Below are 21,903 nucleotides of genomic sequence, written 5' to 3' on the forward strand. Positions count from 1 at the left end.
AGACACCTCTCAGCTTCCCTGGCTGCCCCGGGCACGGCTGACACTGAGGAGATTCAGGGTGCCTTCAGGGAGCCCCAGCATCCCCAACTAAATGATGCCACATCATAGGGGCCAAAAGGACTGAGAAAGGGGCAGGGGAAGGTCGCGGTGGCAGACTTCTGCAGGAATTCAGGGGTCAGCAGGGACGTGATGTAGCTTAAATGGGGATGGGATGTGGTCCCCCAAAAGAGAAGGCTCAGAGGGGCCTGAGGAGTTGCTTCTGAGGCCTTGTGTGATGTCAGCGCTGCAGATTCCCCAGAGAGAAGCAAAACTCACAGCGGACTGTGAGCATACTGGCCCCATGCTAGGCCCATTCCTGGCACCACCCTGTATATGTATGGAAGCCTTTAAGTGAGGCTCGGTAGAAAGGCCTGGGGATCTACTCCGGAAAACTGGCCAGTGAAAACCCTGTGGATCCCAATAGAACATTGCTGGCTTGCTTTGGATGCATCATCAGGAAAGACCAGTTGTTGGAGCAGGACATGATGTTTGGTGAATGGCTAGTGACCTTTCAAAGCATAAAAAGAGGAAGAAATTTTCAAGAAAAGGAGAAGGGAGAGTTCCCCCGGTTGGGGAAAAGAGAGCAGCACTGGAAAGGAAAACCCCTTCTGGGTCAGCAGCCTGGATAGTTTCTCACCCTATTTCCTGCCCTGTCCCTGTTTGGGTTGATCCATGACACTAGGGACCAATGCTTTGAATCCAGCTGAGGCAGCTCAAGCCTCAGGACTTGACCACCCTGGTAGAAAAAGTGGCACCACCAGCCCTTATGGAGATCTGCAGGAGGGAGGGCAGGTGCAATGGTACTTGGGGGCAAGAGGCACAGTCTTTGAAGCTGGGCTCGGAGCTCAGGAGTGTGGATGAACTTTTGTGGCTGGACCTCAGTCTCTTCATCTGCAAAATGGGCAGCATATCAGTTCTCCCTCTTCCCAGGCTGTTCTAAGGATGCAGTGACATCATCACACCTGTAAGTATTCCGTACACAACTTCAGGAAAGGAGTTAATTCTCCACCAGAGAATGACCTTAGTGGTCTGTTGCAAAGCCCGGGGCAGCAAAGTAATCTTTGCAGGAAGACAGGCTGAGGTTTGAATTCCTACTCAGGACTGTACTAGCTGCGTGGCCTCAGATCAGTCACAGACTTTCCCCAAGCCTCCATTCCCTTATCTACAAAACAGAGATGGACGAGAGAGTATTTACGGCACCCTCCTCAGAAGTCAGGCCCTGTGCCGTGCACTTTTTGACATTAATTCACTTAATCCTCTCAACTAGCCTACAAAGTGGCTTCATTTCATCCCCATTTTACAGAGGAGAAAACTGAGGCTCTGAGAGACCAAGCTAGGATTCACAACCAGCAAGCTGACTCCTGGGCCTGCGCTCTTGCCCATGGCACTTTTCTTCCTCGTTGGGTTATTGCATCAGTCCAGCCAGATCAAAGAGAGGTACAAGCGCATTTGAAAGACTCAAACGCTAAACCAGTATTTGTGGTGGTTTTATGATTGCTATTACGACACAAAAACCTGAGTCTAGTTCTAAGGCCCGAGATCTCCCCACAGGGTCTGATATTGGAGTTTTTAAAAATAGGATTGGGGTTCTCAAAATACGTTAAGGGAGCCAGTCACGCGGGGAGGAAAGTATCACTTTAATGAAGAAAAAAAAAAAAAAAACCTGATTAATGGAAATGATTCTTAATATATTTCAAAATGATCTGTTATGACACAAAGCAAAGACATTTATACACGACTCTGAAATTCTTAATAGCTGATTTTAGGGCAACTTATTATGAAATTTTCCCAAGCAGAATATATAGTAAGTAAATCATCTGGGCAGGTCTCCCAGGCAGACTAAAGGCAGCTCCTCTTAAAATAATTTATAAGCTGGGGGTAGGGGGCAGCCTGGGAGAAATTATTGCCATAATCATGTATTAATAAAATATTTATAAATGTGACTTTCTCTTTTATTGTTACAGATGGTTATAGGGACGGGTCATGTCCCTGAGCCTCCGTTACAGCTACCTGCCCCAGGAGAAGAAATTCTAGAATCAAACTGGGTGCCATCACTTCCGATGACAGGTCAACAAGCAGGGACCTGGCTTAGCCTCTGCTTTGTCTCCTTAGAGGCAGGGGACGTTCAAGTTTGATCACGAAAGTCAGTAGGCAGGTCTCACGTGCCTGCAGACTTGTCCCCTTCCTAGGCTTTGCAGAAGGCCTGGAGGGAGCCAACCCGTTTGAGCTGAGTGCCAGCTGAGTAGAGAGCTGACTGTGTGACCTTGGGAATGTCACCTAACCCAGACACAATGTTAATCATTAACATAAAACCAGTTGCCACTGAGTCGATTCAGACTCGTGGTGATCCCATATGTTGCGAAGTAGAACTGCTCCATAGGGTTTTCAAGGCTGTGATCTTTCAGAAGCAGATTGCCAGGCCTTTCTTCCAAGGTACTTCGGAGGGGGTTGAACCACGAACCATTTGGTTAGTGCTCACACCACCCAGTGATTCCTACACTAATCATTAGATCCGCCTTTTACTGAAGATTACCTTGAACCAGATGATACTGACGACCTGCCCATGACCCCTCAGCCCTCTCCATGCCCACCCACGCACGTCCCTGGTCTCTCACTGCAGGTACGTGTCTGTGCAGCTTTCCTGGCTGCAGGCTACATGCAACCCATACACATGGGGGCAGGCTAGAAGTATGGGAGACAATGGCCCAGGAGAAACCCTCAATCTGGGAGAAGCAGGAGTTGGTGGATAAATACCCCAGCCTCCTTGCGTCTTGGGTAAGACAATGAAGAGGCGCATTCCTCAGAGTTTTCCAGCAGAACTGAGACTCAACTGCCCATTGACGAATGTGCCCTGTATTGCCAGCTTTTGCTTCCCTGTCTCACTTCCCACTCCCCCACCAGTGCTACCTTGGATCCCCTCCCAGATATGATATACACATCCAAATCTTTATCCTGAGTCTGCTTCTAGAGGTTGTTGTTGCTCAGTGTCATAGAATCGATTTTCAACTCATGGCGCCCCTATGTGACAGAGTAGAACGGCCCTATAAATTTCCTAGGCTGTCATCTTTATGGAAGCAGATCGCCAGATCTTTCTCCCACAGAGCCACTGGGTAGGTTTGAACTTTCAATTAGCAGTCAAGCATTTAACCTTATCCAACCTAATTCATCTTCCTCATTCTTATCTCATTTAATCCTCATGGCAACCCTACTTTTAGCCCATTGGAAGAGGAAGCCACTGAAGGTCAGAGAAGCCTGGAAATTTGAACCTGCATCTACCTCACTCAAGGGCCCACACTCTTAGCCTCGTGGTTTATTGCACTGAGACCTTCTGAGCCTCAATTCTCCATGCTGCAAAGTGGGTTTGCTTCCTTCCACACACTCCCCAACCCACAGGCGCCCATGCCTCAACTGTGAACCTCCACAGCTTTCCTAGGCTGAACCATACAATCATGACCTCAACCTCAGTCAGCTCATAACATTGGCTGATGGTTTCCAGTACAGGGTTTTCATCTCCAAATACAACGGCAAACTCACAAGACAGGACCGTACCCTCACAGCCTGTCATACCTTTGACTCTGCCTAGCACAGAGCTGGGCACCAAGTAAATGTGGACTTGTCTCAGGGATCAGGTGACTCTTGTGGAAAGGTTTAATGGGAGCAAGGTTGGCCAAAGCCCTCGGCTAAGGCCAGAGGGAGTGAGGTGAGAAACCAATGATTTTCTGGCCCCTTGTTTGTAATTTTCTCACGCTTCTACCCCTCTAGGGTGACTTTTTATTGCTGGTAAGATCCAGGGAAATCAATATGTTCTCCATACTCAGAAACCGATGCTGAAATGAGAACTCTGCTTGACCTGGAGATACATACTGAGAGACATTCTCCTTTGGAGCTTGTAGAAGCTGACCAAGATGGCCACCTTCTGGTAACAACACCCTTTCCCATGGAGTGTAGCCTTGGTGGAGCTATCAATCAAGGTGTCTTATCCTATCAGGATGCCACAATGAGTGGATAGGGTGGGGTAGGGGAGAGAGAGATCCAATCAGCAAACAGACAAGGGGAAGGGGGAGCAGTGGGTAGAAGGGCAGCAAAGTCACTTTTCAGCACATATGGGGGGACCGTCTCCAGAATATCTAGATAGAAACACATCACCTTCATTGCTTGGACCTAACTGCCTCTCACATGTCCTAGAGCTGCTCTGCCCAGGCCAGTAGCCACTGGCTACATGTGGCTATTTAAAATTAAAATTAAATTAAATAACACATTTGATTCCTCACAGATTTTCAAGCTCTCAACAGAAACCAGACATTCTGGAGCCACTGAGGCTGGATGAGCCCTCAAAACTGTTGCCCTGAGACAATCTTTAAACTTTAAACCAAAACTATCCCCTGGTGTCTTCTTCGAACCAAAAAATAGCTTATCTTAATTAGTAAGGTACATCAGCTCTGAGTATTGTGCTCTTTTAAAGAGTGATCTATGTGAGGTCAAACTGACAATGGCGACTCAAGAGGTTGGATGGGAGGCTTGGGGGGGCATGAGTTTAAGTTAATGGTGGTGGAACAATTTGGAAAAGGATAGTGAGAATGGAAGCATAACTTGAAGAATGCAGCCAATGTCACTGAATTGTACATGTAGAAATTGTTGAAACGGTGTATCCTTGGCTGTGTGTTTTTTCGCCAAATTTTTTTTTAATTGTTTTTTGATTCTTCAGTCACACTGGCCGCATTTCAAGTGCTTAATCGCCACTTAGGGGCTAGTGGCTACCATACCGATCGGCATACATAGAAAGCACTTTCTTCGCTGCAGAAAGTTCTGTTGGATAGCACTGGCCTAGAATGTTTGAAAAACCCAGCCCTGCTTCCTTCTTGCCATGCCTGATTCAGCATCCTCCCAAAGAACAGTCCCAGAGACATAGAAAATGACAGATTGACCCTGTCCCCATCCCACAGAGACAAGACCTTGTCAGACACCTGCCAAAGGAGACAGCTGGTAGCCCAGGAGAGCCTGGCAGGAAGGACATACCTTTACAGGCCCCCGCCGCGCCCAGGTGGTAGATGGCTGCCAGCACCCGCCAAATGGCTCGCTGCTCACTTCCTGAGATGCCCAGTGTCTCCATGGCACCCTGGAGCTGGGCAAAGGCAGCCGCCGCCTTCTGCTTGTCTTCAGGCTGAGAACAAAGGAAGAGAGGAAGAAAATGAGGCCATCATAGTTAAAAAAAAAATGCCAACTCACACCTTGAAGCTGAGCTTGATCTCGGGGGAATGTGTGGTCACTCTATTATTGCGGTAAATTACCCATATTTAAGCTGAGGGGTGTTGACACACAGAGCTCAGGCTGCTGGGAAACATAAAAATCACTTTGACCTGACTGTGGAACGCAGTGCAATTTTTCACTCATTCAGTACAGATTTCATGAGGCTCTGCTCTGTGCTGGGCTCTGGGCTAGGGATGCAAAGGTGAACCAAACCCAGACCTTGATTTTGAGGGGCTCTCAGGGTAAACCAAAAACCAAACCAAACCCATTGCCATCAAGTCGATTCTGACTCATAGCAACCCTACAGGACAGAGTAGGACTGCCTCACAGAGTTTCCAAGGAGCTCTTGGTGGATTCGAACTGTCGACCTTTTAGTTAGCAGCTGTCATTCTTAACCACTACACCATCAGGGTTTCCCCTCTCTGGGTAGGAATGGAAAAAGACATAAAAGCAACTAAGTGTGAAACAAGTGGTAGGCTACAGGTATAAACAGAGAACTAAGAGACATCACAAGTAGCCCTGGAGGCACAATGGTTAAGCTCTTGGCTGCTAACCAAGAGGCTGGTAGCTCGAATCCATCCAGCAGCCCCACAGGAGAAAGATCTATGAATCTGCTTCCATAAAGACTACAGCCAAGAAAATCCTATGGAGCAGTTCTGCTCTACCACATGGGGTCACTATGAGTCAAAATCAACTCAACGGCACCTAATGACAATAACAACATGGGATCAGAAGAGGAATCTCTAATCAACCCCACCCTAGAGAGTGAATGGGGCCCTGATGGCACAGTAGTTAAGTGTTTGGCTGCTAACCAAAAGGTCAGCAGTTCAAATCCACCAACAGCTCCTTGGAAACCCTGAGTCAGTTCTACTCTGTCCTATAGGGTCATTATGAGTCAGAATTAACTCAATTGCAATGAGTTTGGTTTAGGGGTAAGAGAGTAAATATACCGTAGAATGATGAATATACCATGGACTGCCAGAAGAACAAACAAATCTGTCTTGGAGGAAGTACATTCAAGATTGCTCCTTAGAAGCAAGGACAGAGAGACTTTTTTTCGATTACTTTGGACATGTCATCAGGGGCAGCCAATTGCTAGAGAAAGACATCATGCTTGGTAAAGTGGAGGGTCAGTGATAAAGAGGAAGCCCCTCAATAAGATGCACTGACACAGTGGCTCAAACACAGCAACAATTATGTTGATGGCACAGCACCTGGCAATGTTTTGTTCTGTTATATACAAGGTCGCTATGAGTCATAGCCCACTCAACAGTACCTAACGACACCAAGAGAAAGTCAAAGGGTATCAATGACGTTGTCAACAATTTCATGCTAGTTTGATGCACAATCAACGTCCATGGAAGCAGCAAAGGGTGTATTGCATTGGGGAAATCTGCTGCAAAAGACCTCTTTAACGTGTTAAAAAGCAAAAATATCACTTTGAGGATTAAGGTACACCCGACCCAAGCCATGGTATTTTCAATCACCTCATATGCATGTGTAAGTTGGACAATGAAAAAGGAAGTCAGAAGAACTGATGTGTTCAAACCATGGTGTTTGTGAGGAATATCGAATATACTGTGGACTGCCAAAAGAATGAACAAATCAGTCTTAGAAGAAATACAGCTAGAATGTTCTTCAGAAGTGAGGATGGTGAGACTTGACTTGCTTACTTTGGATATAACATCAGGAAAGACCAATCACTAGAAAAGAATATCATGCTTGGCATGGTATAATGAATCACTTTTACATGGCCTCTCTAGCCATAGTTTTAACTCCCACAAAATGATTGGCTGGGCCACAATCTTGCAAGTGATTGGTCAATTACTATTCAAATTGAGTGACTGTGACCTACTGAGGGGACTGGTCGGTTTGTGGTCCTGGTGGTAAGGCTATGTCTTGAAATTGGCGCTTCTATAAAGGCCAATCCCACAGAGGTTCAGAGGGACTTCACTACCATCAAGAAGAGTCTTGAGCAGAGCACATCCTTTGGACCAAGGACCCAGGGTCCTTGTGCTGAGAACCTCCCAGACCTAGAAGAAAGCATTATAACACTAAAGACAGCATGAGACAGTGCTGGTGTGCTTACCAGTCCACAAAGCAAGAGTTCTGTTTGAGTGCCTTCGGGCAGGAGTCTTACTAGCAGCGCTAAAAGAGCTATAACAATTGCCCTTGAAGGGGAAAGGCCTGAGTGTGCCCCATGCAGGGCTGCATGCCTCCCCCACCCTGGTTAGCGTGACAGAAGGAGAGCCCTACCGGCTTGGTAGCTGGGGAGGCCAGCGGGGCCCAGTGGCAGAGCCGTATCCTTGGACCCTCCCTGAGCAGCACGGTGGTAGCTGGAGGCAGTGGTGACATGAACACAGCATCTGTGCCTACCCAGTAATCTAAGAGTGAACATAGGTAATTTGGGGGAAGGGAAAGTGTTTCCCCTTTGAGAATCTGTTGTTATTGTTTACTGTTTGCTTTCTGTAAGTAATAATAATGGCTTTCGCTTTGCCAACACTGTGTAAATGTCTTGTGTGTCCAGCTCCATCACTGATGAGCGTAGCACACACGGAATGGTTAATGTCAGTGGGTATACGTGCCTCGTTCCTAGAAGTCTAATGCTGCCTGGAAGATTGAGGCACAGCCTGTCTGCACGTGCGATGCAGACAGACAGACATGTACATACACTTGGTAAAGCAGAGCACCAACAAAAATGAAGGAGACCCTCAAGGACAGGGATTGACACAATAGCCATAACAATGGACTCAGACATACCAACGATCATGGAGATGGTGCAGGGCTAGCACCATTTTGTTCTGTTGCACGTAAAGTCACAATGAGTCAGAGCTGACTTGACGGCATCAACAACAGAGTCAAAGAGAACGTCATTGAAAAGGAGATAAAATTTTGATTGAAATTTGAAAGATAAAAAAGTGACGTTGACCAGTTCAATATAATAAAGATCCTGACAGGCAGAGAGAACAGAGTGAATAAATTATGACTCTTTGGTGACAACTAGTAGTCGATTGAATGTGGACACAGATGCACATTTTTTGGAGTTAGGATAGGCAGAGAAGGAGAAGAGGTAAATTAAAGCAGACGAAGCTGACAGAGGCCAATCGTGAAAGTCTCAAACACGAGGGCTTGTGCTTTAAACTCAAGCGAAAAAAACCAAACCCATTCCCACTGAGTAGACTCCAACTCATGGTGACCTCGTATGTTACAGAGTAGAACTGTGCTCCATAGGGTTTGCTTGGCTGTACTCTTTACAGAAGCAGATTGCCAGGCCTTTCTTCCGAAGTGCTGCTGGATGAGTACAACTAACCTTTAAGTTAGTGGCCAAGAGCAAACCATTTGTACCACACAGTGCAACCGTGATTGGAGAACAAGGAAACGGTCCACCATCTACATTTCTAAACCCATGGCAGACATCACTAATCGATGAAGCAAGCCAATGAGTCCAGATTCCTTTCAGGATATCACCCCCTGTAGCTGCCACCCACTGATCTGCTTTGGCAACTGAAATGGAACCTGTTTGCCATCCCTGGTGCAGACAATAAAAAACTGCCAAAGATTTTTAAGCAGGAGAAAAGATAAAATGATATGATTGGGTGTTTATGGGTTGTAGTTCTTTTTTTTTTCTTTTCTTTTCAGATTTATGATCCCAATTATGTTTGATTGAATATTAAAATTAGTCTGAAACTCCTGTGCACACACGCCATCTGGCCAAGGAGACAGAGCCCAGAGGCCTGCTGGGTAGAGGGGAAGCAAGCAGGGAATGGGGGTTCTTTTGTCAATAATCTGCCGGCAGATAATGAGGAAGTGATTTGCATCTGGCCCTCTGAGAGACTTGGGTGATGAACTACGGGCTATTAAAGCTGAGAGGTTTTTGAGTTTTGTAAAGTGTAATGTCCAGAGAAGGTCCCTAAGTGGCACAAAACATTTGCACTCGACTGCTAATCTAAAGGCTGGTGGTTCAAACCCACCCAGTGGAGCCAGGAGATAAAAGCCTGGTGATCTGCTTCTGTTAAGATTACAGCCAAGATTAACCGAGTTAGTAAAAGCGTATACCTTGCATATTGTGTTCTCGTAAAAGATGGTACATATGAGGCCAAACTGACAACGGTAAATCTACAGTATAGATGAGAAAACTAGAGGAAGAATGAGTCTAAGTTAAAGGTGGTGAAACACTTTGAGTAGAAATAGTGAGATTGCTGACACCAAGTGAAGAATGTGACCAATTTCACTGAATTGTACGTGCAGAAATTGTTCAACGGGTACATGTTTTGCTCTATTTTCGCCAAAAATAAAATAAATGTTAAAAAAAAAAAAAAAGATGACAGCCAAGAAAACCCTATGGAGCTGTTCTGCTCTGTAACACATGGGGTCTCCATGAGTCAGAATAGACTGGACAGCAATGAACAACAACCAGCAGACATGCATGACTGGTACCCTGCTCATATCTCCATCAGCCTTAACAACACTGACAATGTCCAGAGAGGGCACAACGTTTGCCCAAGGTCGCCCAGCAAATGAATGTCAGACACAGGACATTCTAACTCCCAGTCAAGCCACTTCTTCTAACTGGGAAACTCACAAGGATCATCAACCAATTGGGACAACATCAAAGTATGCAGTGACATTGAGAGCTTCGCGGTGGACACCTTTCAATTAATAGTAAAAGCATGTCCCACTGATCCGTCATATTCCCGGGCCGCCACAGGACTGCAAAATCCCTAGCAACCAAGAGCTCAACCTAGCAACCACAGCTGCTCCACCGGAGCAAACGGAGGGAAAGAAGGTGTCTTACCAACATGCTCTCGGTTATTTATGAGATTTCAAAGTAGCAGAGAAAGGACCTGGGAAGGACAGCAGCAGTACATTTATTATGGCTCCTACAGTCAGCTCTGAGCCTTTGACTTTAAATTACAGATGGGCTCCGTCATCTGCCACTTAACTCGCGTGGGGAGGAGAATGAGAAAACTTTCTATTTAGCTCTTTTGCTTCTTTCTCTCTCTCCCTCTCTCTCATCTCTTTTGGGACAGAAGACGTGGAGAGAGAGGTACAGATGCTTCTAATCCCAAATGCTTAGGATCGGGAAGGTGCTTACACTTTCTTCAACTTCTAGAGAGCCAGTTGTTCTTTAAATCCTCTGCATAATGTCCTGCCAAAAGCCACTCCTTGAATCAAAGTCATGAAAACAGAAATAAGTGAAATCAGGAGGATAGACTCAACTCACAACTCAAATGTCCATCAACAGGGGAATGGATAATGAAATGGTGGTATACCCACAGCAGAGCGGTGAAGTACTACACAGCACTGAAGAAGGACAAGCCACCGATACGCACAACAACCTATGAATCCCACAGACCCAAGGCTAACAGCTGTGTGATTCCACTGACATGAAGTTCAAGAATAGGCAAAACTAATACATGGTAAGAGAAGTCAGGATGTTGGAAAATTTAGCATCAGATGCTGGTGTGTGGTTGCACAACATGATTAATGTAATCACTGTCGCTGAATTGTACGTGTAATTGTACACGTAAAAAATGATAAAACATTGTGTACCAGCAGTCCCCAGGTATAATGGATTGAATTGTGTCCTCCCCCAAATATATGTCAGCTTGGTTAGGCCCTGTGTGGTTGTCCTCCATTTTGTGATTTTCCTATATATTATAAATCATAATTTCTGCCTGTGGTTAAAGAAGGTTAGGGTGGGATGTAACACCGTTGCTCAGGCCACATCCCTGATCCAATGTAAAGAGATTTTCCCTGGGGTGTGGCCTGCACCACCTTTTGTCTCTCAAGAGAGTTGGGGGCTTCATAGCACCCAGAAAGCAACACCAGGAGCAGAGTGCATCCTTTGTATCCGGTGTCCCTGCACCTGAGAAGCTCCTCAACCATGGGAAGATTGAGGACAAAGACCTTCTTCCAGAGCCGACAGAGAGAGAAAGACTTCCCCTGGAGCTGACACCCTGAATTTGGACTTTTAACCTACTTTACAGTGAGGAAATAAATTTCTCTTTGTTAAAGCCATCCACTTGTGGTATTTCTGTTATGGCAGCACTAGATGGCTAAGACACCAGGTTACAAACATCTGACTAACGTACAACCCATAGTTATGAACCAATCTCCTTAAAGCCTATTATATTAACAATATGAGGTACATACAATAGTTCGTAATAACAAACAGGCCCTACTTTGCAAAACACATCAAAATATTATTATTACCGTATTATGTTAAAGATGTCTTGGTGTAACTGGAAGTGTTTCTTTAATGTTTTCTTGCATAGAAAGGTACACTATACATTATACACTAAGACAAACATTTGGCTAATTGATGTTAGATACGAACCATACCTAACCGTTCCTCAACCAAAACCAAACCAAACTTGCTGCTGTCAAGTCAATTCCAACTGAACTGTTCCCACTTACATACAAATTTAACTTAAAAAGACAGGCTTAGGAATGGCACTCATTCGTAATCCAGGGACTGCCTCTATCTATAAGGTTCCCCAGGCGTTGCAAATATTTTGTGCTTGATTACTAACCTAAAGTTTGGCAATTCGAATCTACCAGCTCAGCCACGGAAGAAAGGCCTGGCCATCTGATTCCATAAAGATTACAGCCAAGAAAACTCTATGAAGCACAGTTCTACTCTGTAACATATAGGGTTGCCATGATTCAGATTCAACTCAATGACAGGTTTGTTTTGTTGTTGGCAGTGGTGGCGTTAGAAATCCTGGTGGCGTAGAGGTTAAGTGCTACAGCTGCTAACCAAAAGGTTGGCAGTTCGAATCCTCCAGGTGCTCCTTGGAAACTCTACGGGGCAGTTCTACTCTGTCCTATAGGGTCGCTATGAGTCGGAATCGACTCGACGGCAGTAGGTGGTGGTGGTGTTACATATATTTTTACCACAATAAAAAGAAAAAAAAAAGAGACATAAGCCAGGATGATGGCTCTGAGGAGCCGTGATGATGGACTCCTCTGAAGGGGAGGGGGCTACCTGGGAGGGGTCACAAGGGGGCCTCTGGAGAAGTGGGGAGTGTTCTAGATCTTGATCTAGGGGATGGTTGCAGGTGTGTTTAAGAATATAACCACGATTAAACCATACATTTAAAATGCCTGACTTTTACTGTATGTTTTATCTTGCCATTTTTTAAAAAAAAAAAAAGCAGTGGGGGGAAAAAAAAGTTCCCCAGGGTCTGTCTGATGCAATCAAAGTCTCAAGGTCAACCAAAGGCTGCAGGTAATTTAGTGAGAAAAAAGGAAAAAACTAAAATGTTCTCTCCACATGAAATGGGCTGAGTCTAGAGCACCCAGGAGATTCTGAGGTACAGAGAGAGGCCAGGTGGGAAGCCTGAAGACTTGGAGTCAGAGCCAGACGTGACTATGGACTCTGCACTCTCAAGCCCAGCGACCTGGCACATGTCTCTCACCCTTGCACTGAGCCCAGTTTCTGCTTCTGTAAAAGGGACATAATATGGTCCCCTCCTTCTAGGGCTGCTGTGAGAGTTCAATGAGTCAGTGTGTTTAAAGCGCCCAGCACAGTGCCAGCAAATGGCAGCGCTCCGTAAATGGTGGGCCCCACTCACCAATGCCTTTTGGGCCATGCCTTTTCCCAGGCTGTTTCCCCTTCCCAGACACCCTTTCCCCACTGCCACCCAATTTCGTGGCCAGCACTCCATGGAAAGTGGATCAGGCATGCCCCGGCCCTAAGGTACAACCAGTCCAAAGTGGGGGACAAATGTGCAAACAGACAATGATAGCACGGAGTGAGTGCCAGCTGGGGTAGCTTTGGGGAGGGGCAGAGGACCAGATTCGAAGGGTCAAGGCTTCCTGGACACATACCTTTAAGAGAGCGAGCAATGTGAAGCCTGAGCTGGGGAGGCAGGAAGCGTCTCGTAGCAGAGGGTGAGGCAGGGGGACTCGGTACATTTCAGTGTTGAGAACTTGGAGGATGCCACAGGTGCTCTCTTGCAGGGCAGAGGGCAGTGGGGAGCCATGGTCTGCAGCTGGGAGCTGCTCTCTAACCAGCTGATGGACACCTCCCTGGCAGAGAGAATTGGTGCCTGGGCCTCTCCCCTGGTTATGAGCACCACTGGGGAGGGGAGGGAGTCTCTGGCAGGCCCTGGAGTACCAGGGTGGACACAGCTCTGTGTCTCCGCAGTGAACCAGTCAAGGGCCCTCCCCCTCTTCTGGCCCCTGGACTGAAACTAGCTTTGGGAGGAAAGTGCTAAGCACTGACTTAGGTTATTTGCAAAAGGTACACTGGTGGTATCTGCATAGGTAGGCGAACCTTATGCAGAGCCTCAGGGAGGGCAGGACAGGTGTCACAGTCCAGAGCCCCTTTCTGAGGACTCTGCTAACACTCATTTGACCAATCCATTTCCTCTCTGGGCACTGTAAGTCCACTTAAGTGGGCAGCAGAGAAAGCACTAATTGAGCACCTGTTATGTTGTACAGGTGCTTTTACCCTATGAGGAAGGTTTGTTGTTGCTTGCTGCCATTGAGTCAGCCTCCGACTCATGGTAACCCCATGTACGACAGGACATTCTGCACCATCCCTATAATCATTGCAGATTGGACCGCTGCAATCCTTTCATTGACCGATTTTCAGAAAGAGTTTGCCAGGCCTTTTTTCTTGGTCCATCTTAGTTGGGAAGCTCTTTTGAAACCTATTCAGCATTATAGCAACACACAAGCCTCCACAGACAGACAGGTGGCTGGACATGAGGTACCCTGGCTGGGACTCAAACCCAGGGCTCCACCATGGAAAGTAAAAAGTCCACCACCGAACCACCACTGCCCTCCACTGCAGATGTGGGTCTCTCCAACTGACAGAGGAGGAAACTGAGGCTCAGAGAGGTTAAGATAGTTGCCCAAGGCCATCCAGTTGGGGTGCAGCAGAGTCACTCTGTACCAGACACTCCACTGAGCCCATAAACCTCGGAGCAGCCTGAAGAGCTGGGTGTTGTCTTGCCCATTCCACGGATGGAGAAACTGAGGCTGAGAGCAGTTAGGTGACCTGAGAACACACAGCCCTCATGATGGGGAGGCAAATTCAGACACAGCGAGTCCAACCCAGAGCACCTGGTCTTCTCCCACTATTTGGAATTGAGATGACAGAGAGGGAAGGCCGCAGCGCTTGGACTGAGGCTGACCTGGGTTCCAGTCCTATCTCAGCCACTTAAAAGCTGCGTGCCCTTGAGCAAGTAACTTCGCCTCTAAGGGCCTCCTAAAAAAGAGGTGTGATACTCCCCAATCTCAAAGGGCTATCAGAAGGATTATCTGCCCCCCAATCTCAAAGGGCTATCAGATGGATTGTGTAAGAGAGAGCCCCCGGCAGAGCCACTGGTGTGACTAAACAATCCCTATCCCTGCTTTGGGAGGCCATCCCTCTGCAGTTGACAACTACAATAAAAAATAAATGTGCCTCGGGCCACGCCTGGAATGTGATAGCTAGAAGCAAACTGCTGAGAGGTAGGGATTATTATTATTACCACTGCTGTTGGGCCCTTTCTTAAAAAAAAAATTCAGGCTACGTTGCAGAAAAATCAGTCATAGAGAAGAAGAAAATAATATGAAAGCTTTGAGATTTCAAATGTTTCCTGGTGCCCCGGCAGATCACAAATAAGTTCCATTTAAAAGCTGGAATGTGGCACACGACCAGGGTGCATTGTGAGGGCTGTGACCGGAACCAGCGGCCAGGCGACCAGCAGTCCAGAGCAAAGCCAGCCCCGTCCCAGGGTCTCGGTCCTTGCCACCGGTGAAGCACCCTCACTCCATGCCCGCCCTCTGCTCTGCAGCCACACTGTACTGTTTGCTACTTCTCGGCCTTTTGCCTTTGCATCACCTGCTCAAGGTAGCAGGAATACTGGCCTCGCTGCACCTGTCTAACTTCACTCTCTCTCCAGGACCAGTTCATTGTCACCTCCTCCAGGAAGTCTTCCCTGATATCTACCCTGGCCTCACTGCATCTGTCTAACTTCACTCTCACCCCAGGACCAGTTTGTTGTCACCTCCTCCGGGAAGTCTTCCCTGATATCTACCCCTCCCAGCACTGTCTTTGATTTCTCTGCTTTTTGTCTTTGCATCAGCTGCCCAAGGTAGCAGGAACACTGGCTTCACTGCATATAAACTTCACTCTCATTCCAGGACTAACTCTACCACCTCCTCCAGGCAGCCTCTGATATACCTCTAACCCTCCGGACCTGGCCACGCAATATGTGGGACATAACCAAAACTGATTCATGGAGACCCCATGTGTGTCAGAGTATAATATGCTCCATAGGATTTTCAGTGGCTGATTTTTTGGAAGTAGATCACCAGGCCTTTCTTTAGAGATGCTTCTGGGTAGACTCGAACCACCAACCTTTAGGTTAACAGCGAGCATGTTAACCCATTTACACCACCAAGGGACTCCCCGTTTGGGATATACTTGTACTAGAAATTATTTGATGTTTATGTGAAATTCAATTTAACTGGGCGTCCTATATTTTTATTTGTTAAACCTGGTAACTTTTTGGTATTATACTTAGCAACTGCCTTTTTTTGGGGGGGTGCATTTCCCGGCCACCAGGTGCCCTTAATGAGACTGTACCTGGACAGCCCAACCCCAGGTAGCTAGCCCAGGCTTGTAACAACGACCACAGAGTTTTCAGACTTTATTTTTGTGCTTAGAGAAAAGAGAAAACAGTCTCTTGATACCTGCCAGGTAGCAGAGAGAGAACAAAGGGACACCTACCAGTTCCCACAAATCAACTGGTCTAAAAAAACACCCCACAGAAGCACAGAAAAAGGCAGAAAACCACTTCAAATGCATCCTTGACATGGATCCACGCTGTGACACATTCCTTTATGTAGACCATTAACAAACAGGTCAGGGCTGAGAAAAGCTCTCAAGAGCTCCAGCTTGGGCCCTTTCCTCCTCCAAAACAACAGGGAAACAAACAACACCTCTCTTGCTGATTCAAATGGATGCACGGGGCTAAAACTCATTAAATGAATGGGAAAACCCAGTGCTGGAATAGCTGGGTGCTGCAAAGAGTTAATGCATTCAGCTGTTGATGGAAAGGCTGGCATTTGAGTCTACCCAGACGTGCCTCCGAAGAAAGGCCTGGCAATCTACTTCTGGAAAATGAGCCATTGAAAACCCTATGAAGCACGTTCTACTCATTATGAGACAAGGTCACTAAAAAGGGAACTGGAGGTTGGCCTTCTAAGCTCTGAATGGCCCCTCAATCATGGAGAAAAATGGTAAGAAAGAAAAACAGATTGCAGCCTACAAATGTGGGTGGAGTCAGGAAGGTAAAGAGTGAATTAACCCCCAGAATCAGCACCACCTGATCCCATCCACTGCAGAAATAGACTCTACTACCATGGTTCTCAAAGTGTGGTCCCTGGACCAGCAACATCAGCATCACCTGGGAACCTGTGAAAAATGAAAATTCTCAGGTCGAACACTAGACCACAGAAACTCTATTGGTGGGGACCATCGATTTGTAATTTGTGTGTGTAACATCTTTATTAAGGTAAAATTCGCGAACAATAAACTGCTCATCTTTAAAATGTACAAGTTGATAAGTTTTGACGTATATACCTGCAAAGCTATCACCACAATAAAGATAAAGAATATATCCATCACCCCCCAAAGTTCCCTTTTCTATCTCTTTCCCTTCCTTTCTGCATCGCCATCCTCCCCCATCCCCAGGCAATTACTGATCTGTTTTCTGTCACTATAGAGTAGTTTGCATTTTCTAGAATTTCACATGAATGGAATCATACGGTATGTACTCTTTTTCATCTGGGATTTTTCACTCAGCATAATTATTTTGAGAATCGCCCATGCTCTTGGATATATCAGCAGTTCCTTTTGATGACTGAAGAGTATTTCATTTTTGAACAGACCATGTATTAATCTATTCACTTGTTGATAGATATTGGGTAGTTTCCAAGTTTTGACTATTACAAATAAAATTGCTGTGAACTTTTGTGTAAAAGTTTTTGTATGGACATACATGTTCATTTTCCTCAGTATGTACTCCTAGGAGTAGAATGGCATGTTATGTGGAAAGTGTATGTTTAACTTTGTTAAGAAACTACCAAACTGTTTTCCAAAATGGTTGTACTATTTCATGTTCCCACCCACAGTGTATGAGAGTTCCAGTTGCTCCAAATTCTCGTCAACACTTGCTATGATCAATCTTTTTAAATTTAGCCACTCTAGTGATTGCATAGTATACCTCATCGTGGTTTTAAGTTGCATTTCTTTAATAACTAATGATGTTGAACATCTTTTCACATGTTGATCTGCTATCCATCATATTCTTTTTGGAGAAGCATACGTTCAAATCATATGCCCATCTTTTTATCAGGCTGTTTTATTTATGAGTTTTGAGAATTATTTATATATTCTGGACATGAATCCTTATTTCAGATATGTGATTTGCAATTTGTTTCTCCCAGTCTGTGGCTTGTCTTTTCATCTCAACAGTATCTTTCAAAGAGCAGATACTCTTAATTTTGATGAAGCCCAAGTCATCAATTTGTTATCTTATGGATATGCTGTCATATTTAAGGAATCTCTGCCTATCCCCAGTTACAGAGATTTTTTTCTCCTGGAAATATTATGGTTTTTAGTTTTACACTTAGGTCTATGGTCCATTTCCACTTAATTTTTGTATACAGTGTGAGGTATGGATTGAAGTTTATTTTTTTGCATAATGATATCAAATTATTTCAGTACCTTTTTGTTGCCAAGACATGTAGGTTTGGAAAGAGGCATTGGAATGGTAATGATTCACCCTCCTCTGCCTGATGAACCGCTACTAAACCTTCAAAACCCAGTTCAAATGTTCCCTCTGCTGAGAAGCCTTCTGCAACTGAGGTCAAGTAGCTCTCTCATTCTACTTTGGCTTCCATAGCATCTTGTGCAACCTCTAGTATATGCTTATCCCATATAATTGCATTAATTTCCAGCCCTAGTGACACAACTTTTAAGCTCTTGGCTGCTAAGAGAAAGGTTCAAATCCACCAGCCACTCTGTGTGAGAAAAGACCTGGCCATCTACTCCTGTAGCTTACAGCCTAGAAAACCCTATGGAGGCAGCTCTACTCTGTCTCATAGGATCTCTATGAATCAGAATCGACTCTACGGCACATAACAACAACAACAATCGCTCCAGTGAGAGTGAAAATTCACAGGTGGAGACCATAATCCCAGGACTCAGCACAGGCTTGGCACAGGTGCTGGTGGTGGCTGGAAGGCGGAAGCTCAGAAAACTATTGTTAAAATATAAACAAATTAATAAAAGAATAAACAAACAAGGGAACCATTTGGTTTTCAAGCAATTGTACACCCCTCTTTGAAGACTCCTCTCACACCCACATTTTCCGGAAAGCCATCTCTCATTGCACCCACCTACACTAATTGCCAATAGCATTTGCTACCAGAACACTATTGATTGATTCAGGCCAAATCCTAGGCTAAGCTTTTCATGCCCATCACCTCATTTAATCCTCACAACAACCCCACAAGGTAGATACTACTACTACCTTTATTTAACGAAGAAGACACAAAAGTTCAGAGAGGCTAAGTCCCATGCCCGAGTTCATGTAACTAGTAAGTGTCAGAGCTAGGGTTTGAAAGCAGACAGTCTGACTCCTAAAGTCTCTGTCTTACATCTAGCTATAGCACCTCCTGGTTCCCTTTTTTCATACAATAAGCACAGGGTCCTACAAAGCCATTCCCTGCCTCCCCAGCATGACCAGCCCTTGTCAACTGCACACCCCAGTGTTAAAGGAGACAAGTCATGCAGGAAACCCCTCTGTCACCCTACCATTCTGGCCCCAAGGACGCAGACTCACACACACATCCCAGAATGATGCTTTCTTACCTTGGACCACACGCCCATGCCAAAGGAGGTGCTGTCTCTCATCTGGTGCAGGTACAGCTCCGTCCTAGAAGCAGAGAAGGGACCGGAAGTGAGGGGGCCTGCCCACACCATGGCCTGACAGGGCAAATGGTCATCATGGTGTAGGGCTCCATTTAATGCCCAGGTGACCCCAGTGCCTCCACAGGCCCTGACTTCACAGGTCTGCCCCAGGACATTTTCCTTCTCCCAAGTATTCCACACTCATTCCCTCACTAGAATAGACTCATACACTCGAATAAAGGGAGCAGGTTCTGATACCAGGTCTTCTACTCACCTGCTGTATGGTCTTGCCCAGTAGTCAACATGGACAAGCCCTCGCTGTATGCTAAGTTCTAAATTACCCATAATAGCTCCACCCAATATTACTGTTGTTAGTTGCCATCAAGTCCATGCCAACTTATGGCGGCCCATGTGTTTCAGATTAGAACTGCTCCATAGGGTTTTCTTGTTTATAATCTTTTATAGAAGCAGATCTCCAGACCTTTCTTCCAAGGTGCCTCTGGGTGGCTTTGATCCCCCAGTCTTCAGGTTAGCACCCTAGTGCATTAACCATGTGCACTCAGGCAACTGGAATCCAGGGACCACATTCCTAACTACTGGGATGCACTGCCTTTCGCTCTGGGCAGCAGCTCAGGCTGGACTGCTGGAGGGGTGGCCCCTTGTCTCACTGCCTTCAGCTGTTCCTGCCCAGCCCAGCTGCTCACCTGAGATCCAGGTCCAATCCAGCTAGCATCTGGGAGAAAATCTCAAAGTTGCCTTCCCCTTCTGGCTGCCGCGCCACACGGCTCTTTTCCAAAAGCATTGTCTGCAGGAGGGAGAAGGGGGGCACCAGATCAGTACTTGAGACAGGAGTTGCTTTGGGTACATCTGCCCCAGGCCTGGTGACCAGCTACCCAGAAGGCCCCGTGAGGGTGTCCTGCCCTGATCCACCTTTTAAGGGAAAATCACAGGTCTAAACCTTTGCTGGTATCCTCCTCCAGAGCAAAGTTTCTCAGCCCTTTGTCTCAGCCCTCATTCAGGGTCCACCTAGGGAATCAACTAACACTATAGACTCATTCCAATCAATAGACTCATTCCAATTAAAGTATCAAAAGGTGTTGTTATTGTTAGTTGCCCTCAAGTCTCAGTCGACTCATGGCGAGCTTCAATTAAAGTATCAGGAGGTGTTGCTGTTGTTAGTTGCCATTGATTTCACATTGACTCATGGCAACCTTATGTATAACAGAACAAGACGTTGCCCGGTACTGCGCCATCTTCACCGTCGTTGAATCCATTGTGGCAGCTATTGCGTCAATCCATCTCATTGAGGGTTTCCCTCATTTTTGCTGACCCTCTACCAAACAGGATGTCCTTTTCTAGTGACTGGTCTTTGCTGACGACGTGTCCAAAGCAAGCAAGTCCAAGTCTTGCCATCTCTGCTTCTAAGGAACATTCTGTTCACATTTCTTCTAAGACTGATTGGATCATTCTTTTGGCAGTCCATAATTAAACAGGGCCGCCCACATACAGACTCTTATTTAACAGAGTCCTTTACCACCTTGACCCAAAAGGTAGTTAATGGTAGAATTTCAGAGCCAGGACAGAAAAGGGACTTATTTGGCACCAAGGAGTTTTCTCTGAGTCTGGAAATTATCTCAGCTCCACATATGAACACTTCTAATAACCTAATCCTATTTTTTGTTCAAACAGAATGTTTGAGGGTGAACGGGGAGGGTACAGGTGATTTTGGAGACAGGAACAAACAGGCCATGTGGTTGTCACACATAGACGGCCACGCAAGGCTGGCACACGTCTGTTTAATTTCAACTTGTGCTTTTAAGACCCTGCTAATGAGTGGCTGAATTATATATTTACTCATGAATATTTCATCCCCGTATGATATTCCGAGGCACAGATGGGAGAGGATGTTTCGGGACACTCAGTGAGGTTGGGGGGAGCTGGCCATGTCGATGACCAGCCCAGACACATCACCGGGCCCCAGTTGGAGGTGTGGGCTGTGCTGAGTGGAGCTGGGGGCACTGCAGCCCCCAGGACCCTGCCTCACCCAGGGGCCTCACCTGGAGCTGAGCGGCTGTGACACGGCCTGTGGCGCTGAAGTCCAGCGACATCACCATGGTGAACCGGGTGGCGCTGCGGCTGTGGCCCGTGGACATGGAGCCGAAAGCCCGGAGCACAGTGAAAGTGGCGCGGATCTTCTCCACTGGGGAGGGTGTGGGAGGGAGCATCACCCATGGCCCAGGTTCTGCCAACCCCCATCTTTCTCAGGACCACCTTCCCCACTGGCCCCTGTCCCCATACCAGGCCCCATCCTGGCCCAGCCCCCATAGGCTCCGTCACCCTCCACAACTCAGCTCTTCACCATATACACATCACTGAGCTGTAAGCAGATTTCATGGGAGCTAATATTCTCAGAATATTAGCAGTGGGGCTGAAAAGCCCCACAGGTGCTCCATAACTATTTACTGAGCACCTACTATGTGCCAGGTACTAGGCTAGGCACCTGGATGCAGCCTATCCTGACCTCCACCCTCACACACACTCTTATAGCAGAACTATGTTCTGGGAAGGCAGGGATTGGAGCCTCTCCCACTCCTGGCACAGGCCAGGTATACAGTAGGTGCTCAGTGAAGCACTGGAATGAGTGGAGAGGCAGCATAGTCCAGTGGTTAAGCATCAGCCTCCTAAGTTCTGAATAC

At 46.5% G+C, this 21,903-nt stretch overlaps 1 protein-coding gene across 1 annotated transcript in view; it reads right to left on the reverse strand.

The window, feature by feature from the left end:
• Positions 1-21,903, reverse strand: part of MYO18B (myosin XVIIIB) — a 327,968-nt gene that overhangs the window by 268,056 nt on the left and 38,009 nt on the right. The window contains exons 9-12 of the mRNA XM_049865475.1: positions 21,265-21,407; positions 19,912-20,012; positions 19,169-19,232; positions 5,056-5,200 (exon numbers count right to left, since the gene is read on the reverse strand). Of these exons, the coding sequence (XP_049721432.1) occupies positions 5,056-5,200; positions 19,169-19,232; positions 19,912-20,012; positions 21,265-21,407 (453 nt within the window). The remainder of the gene's footprint in view (positions 1-5,055; positions 5,201-19,168; positions 19,233-19,911; positions 20,013-21,264; positions 21,408-21,903) is intronic.

Source organism: Elephas maximus, chromosome 22, assembly GCF_024166365.1.
Source record: "Elephas maximus indicus isolate mEleMax1 chromosome 22, mEleMax1 primary haplotype, whole genome shotgun sequence".
In the NCBI taxonomy this organism is placed as follows: domain Eukaryota; kingdom Metazoa; phylum Chordata; class Mammalia; order Proboscidea; family Elephantidae; genus Elephas; species Elephas maximus.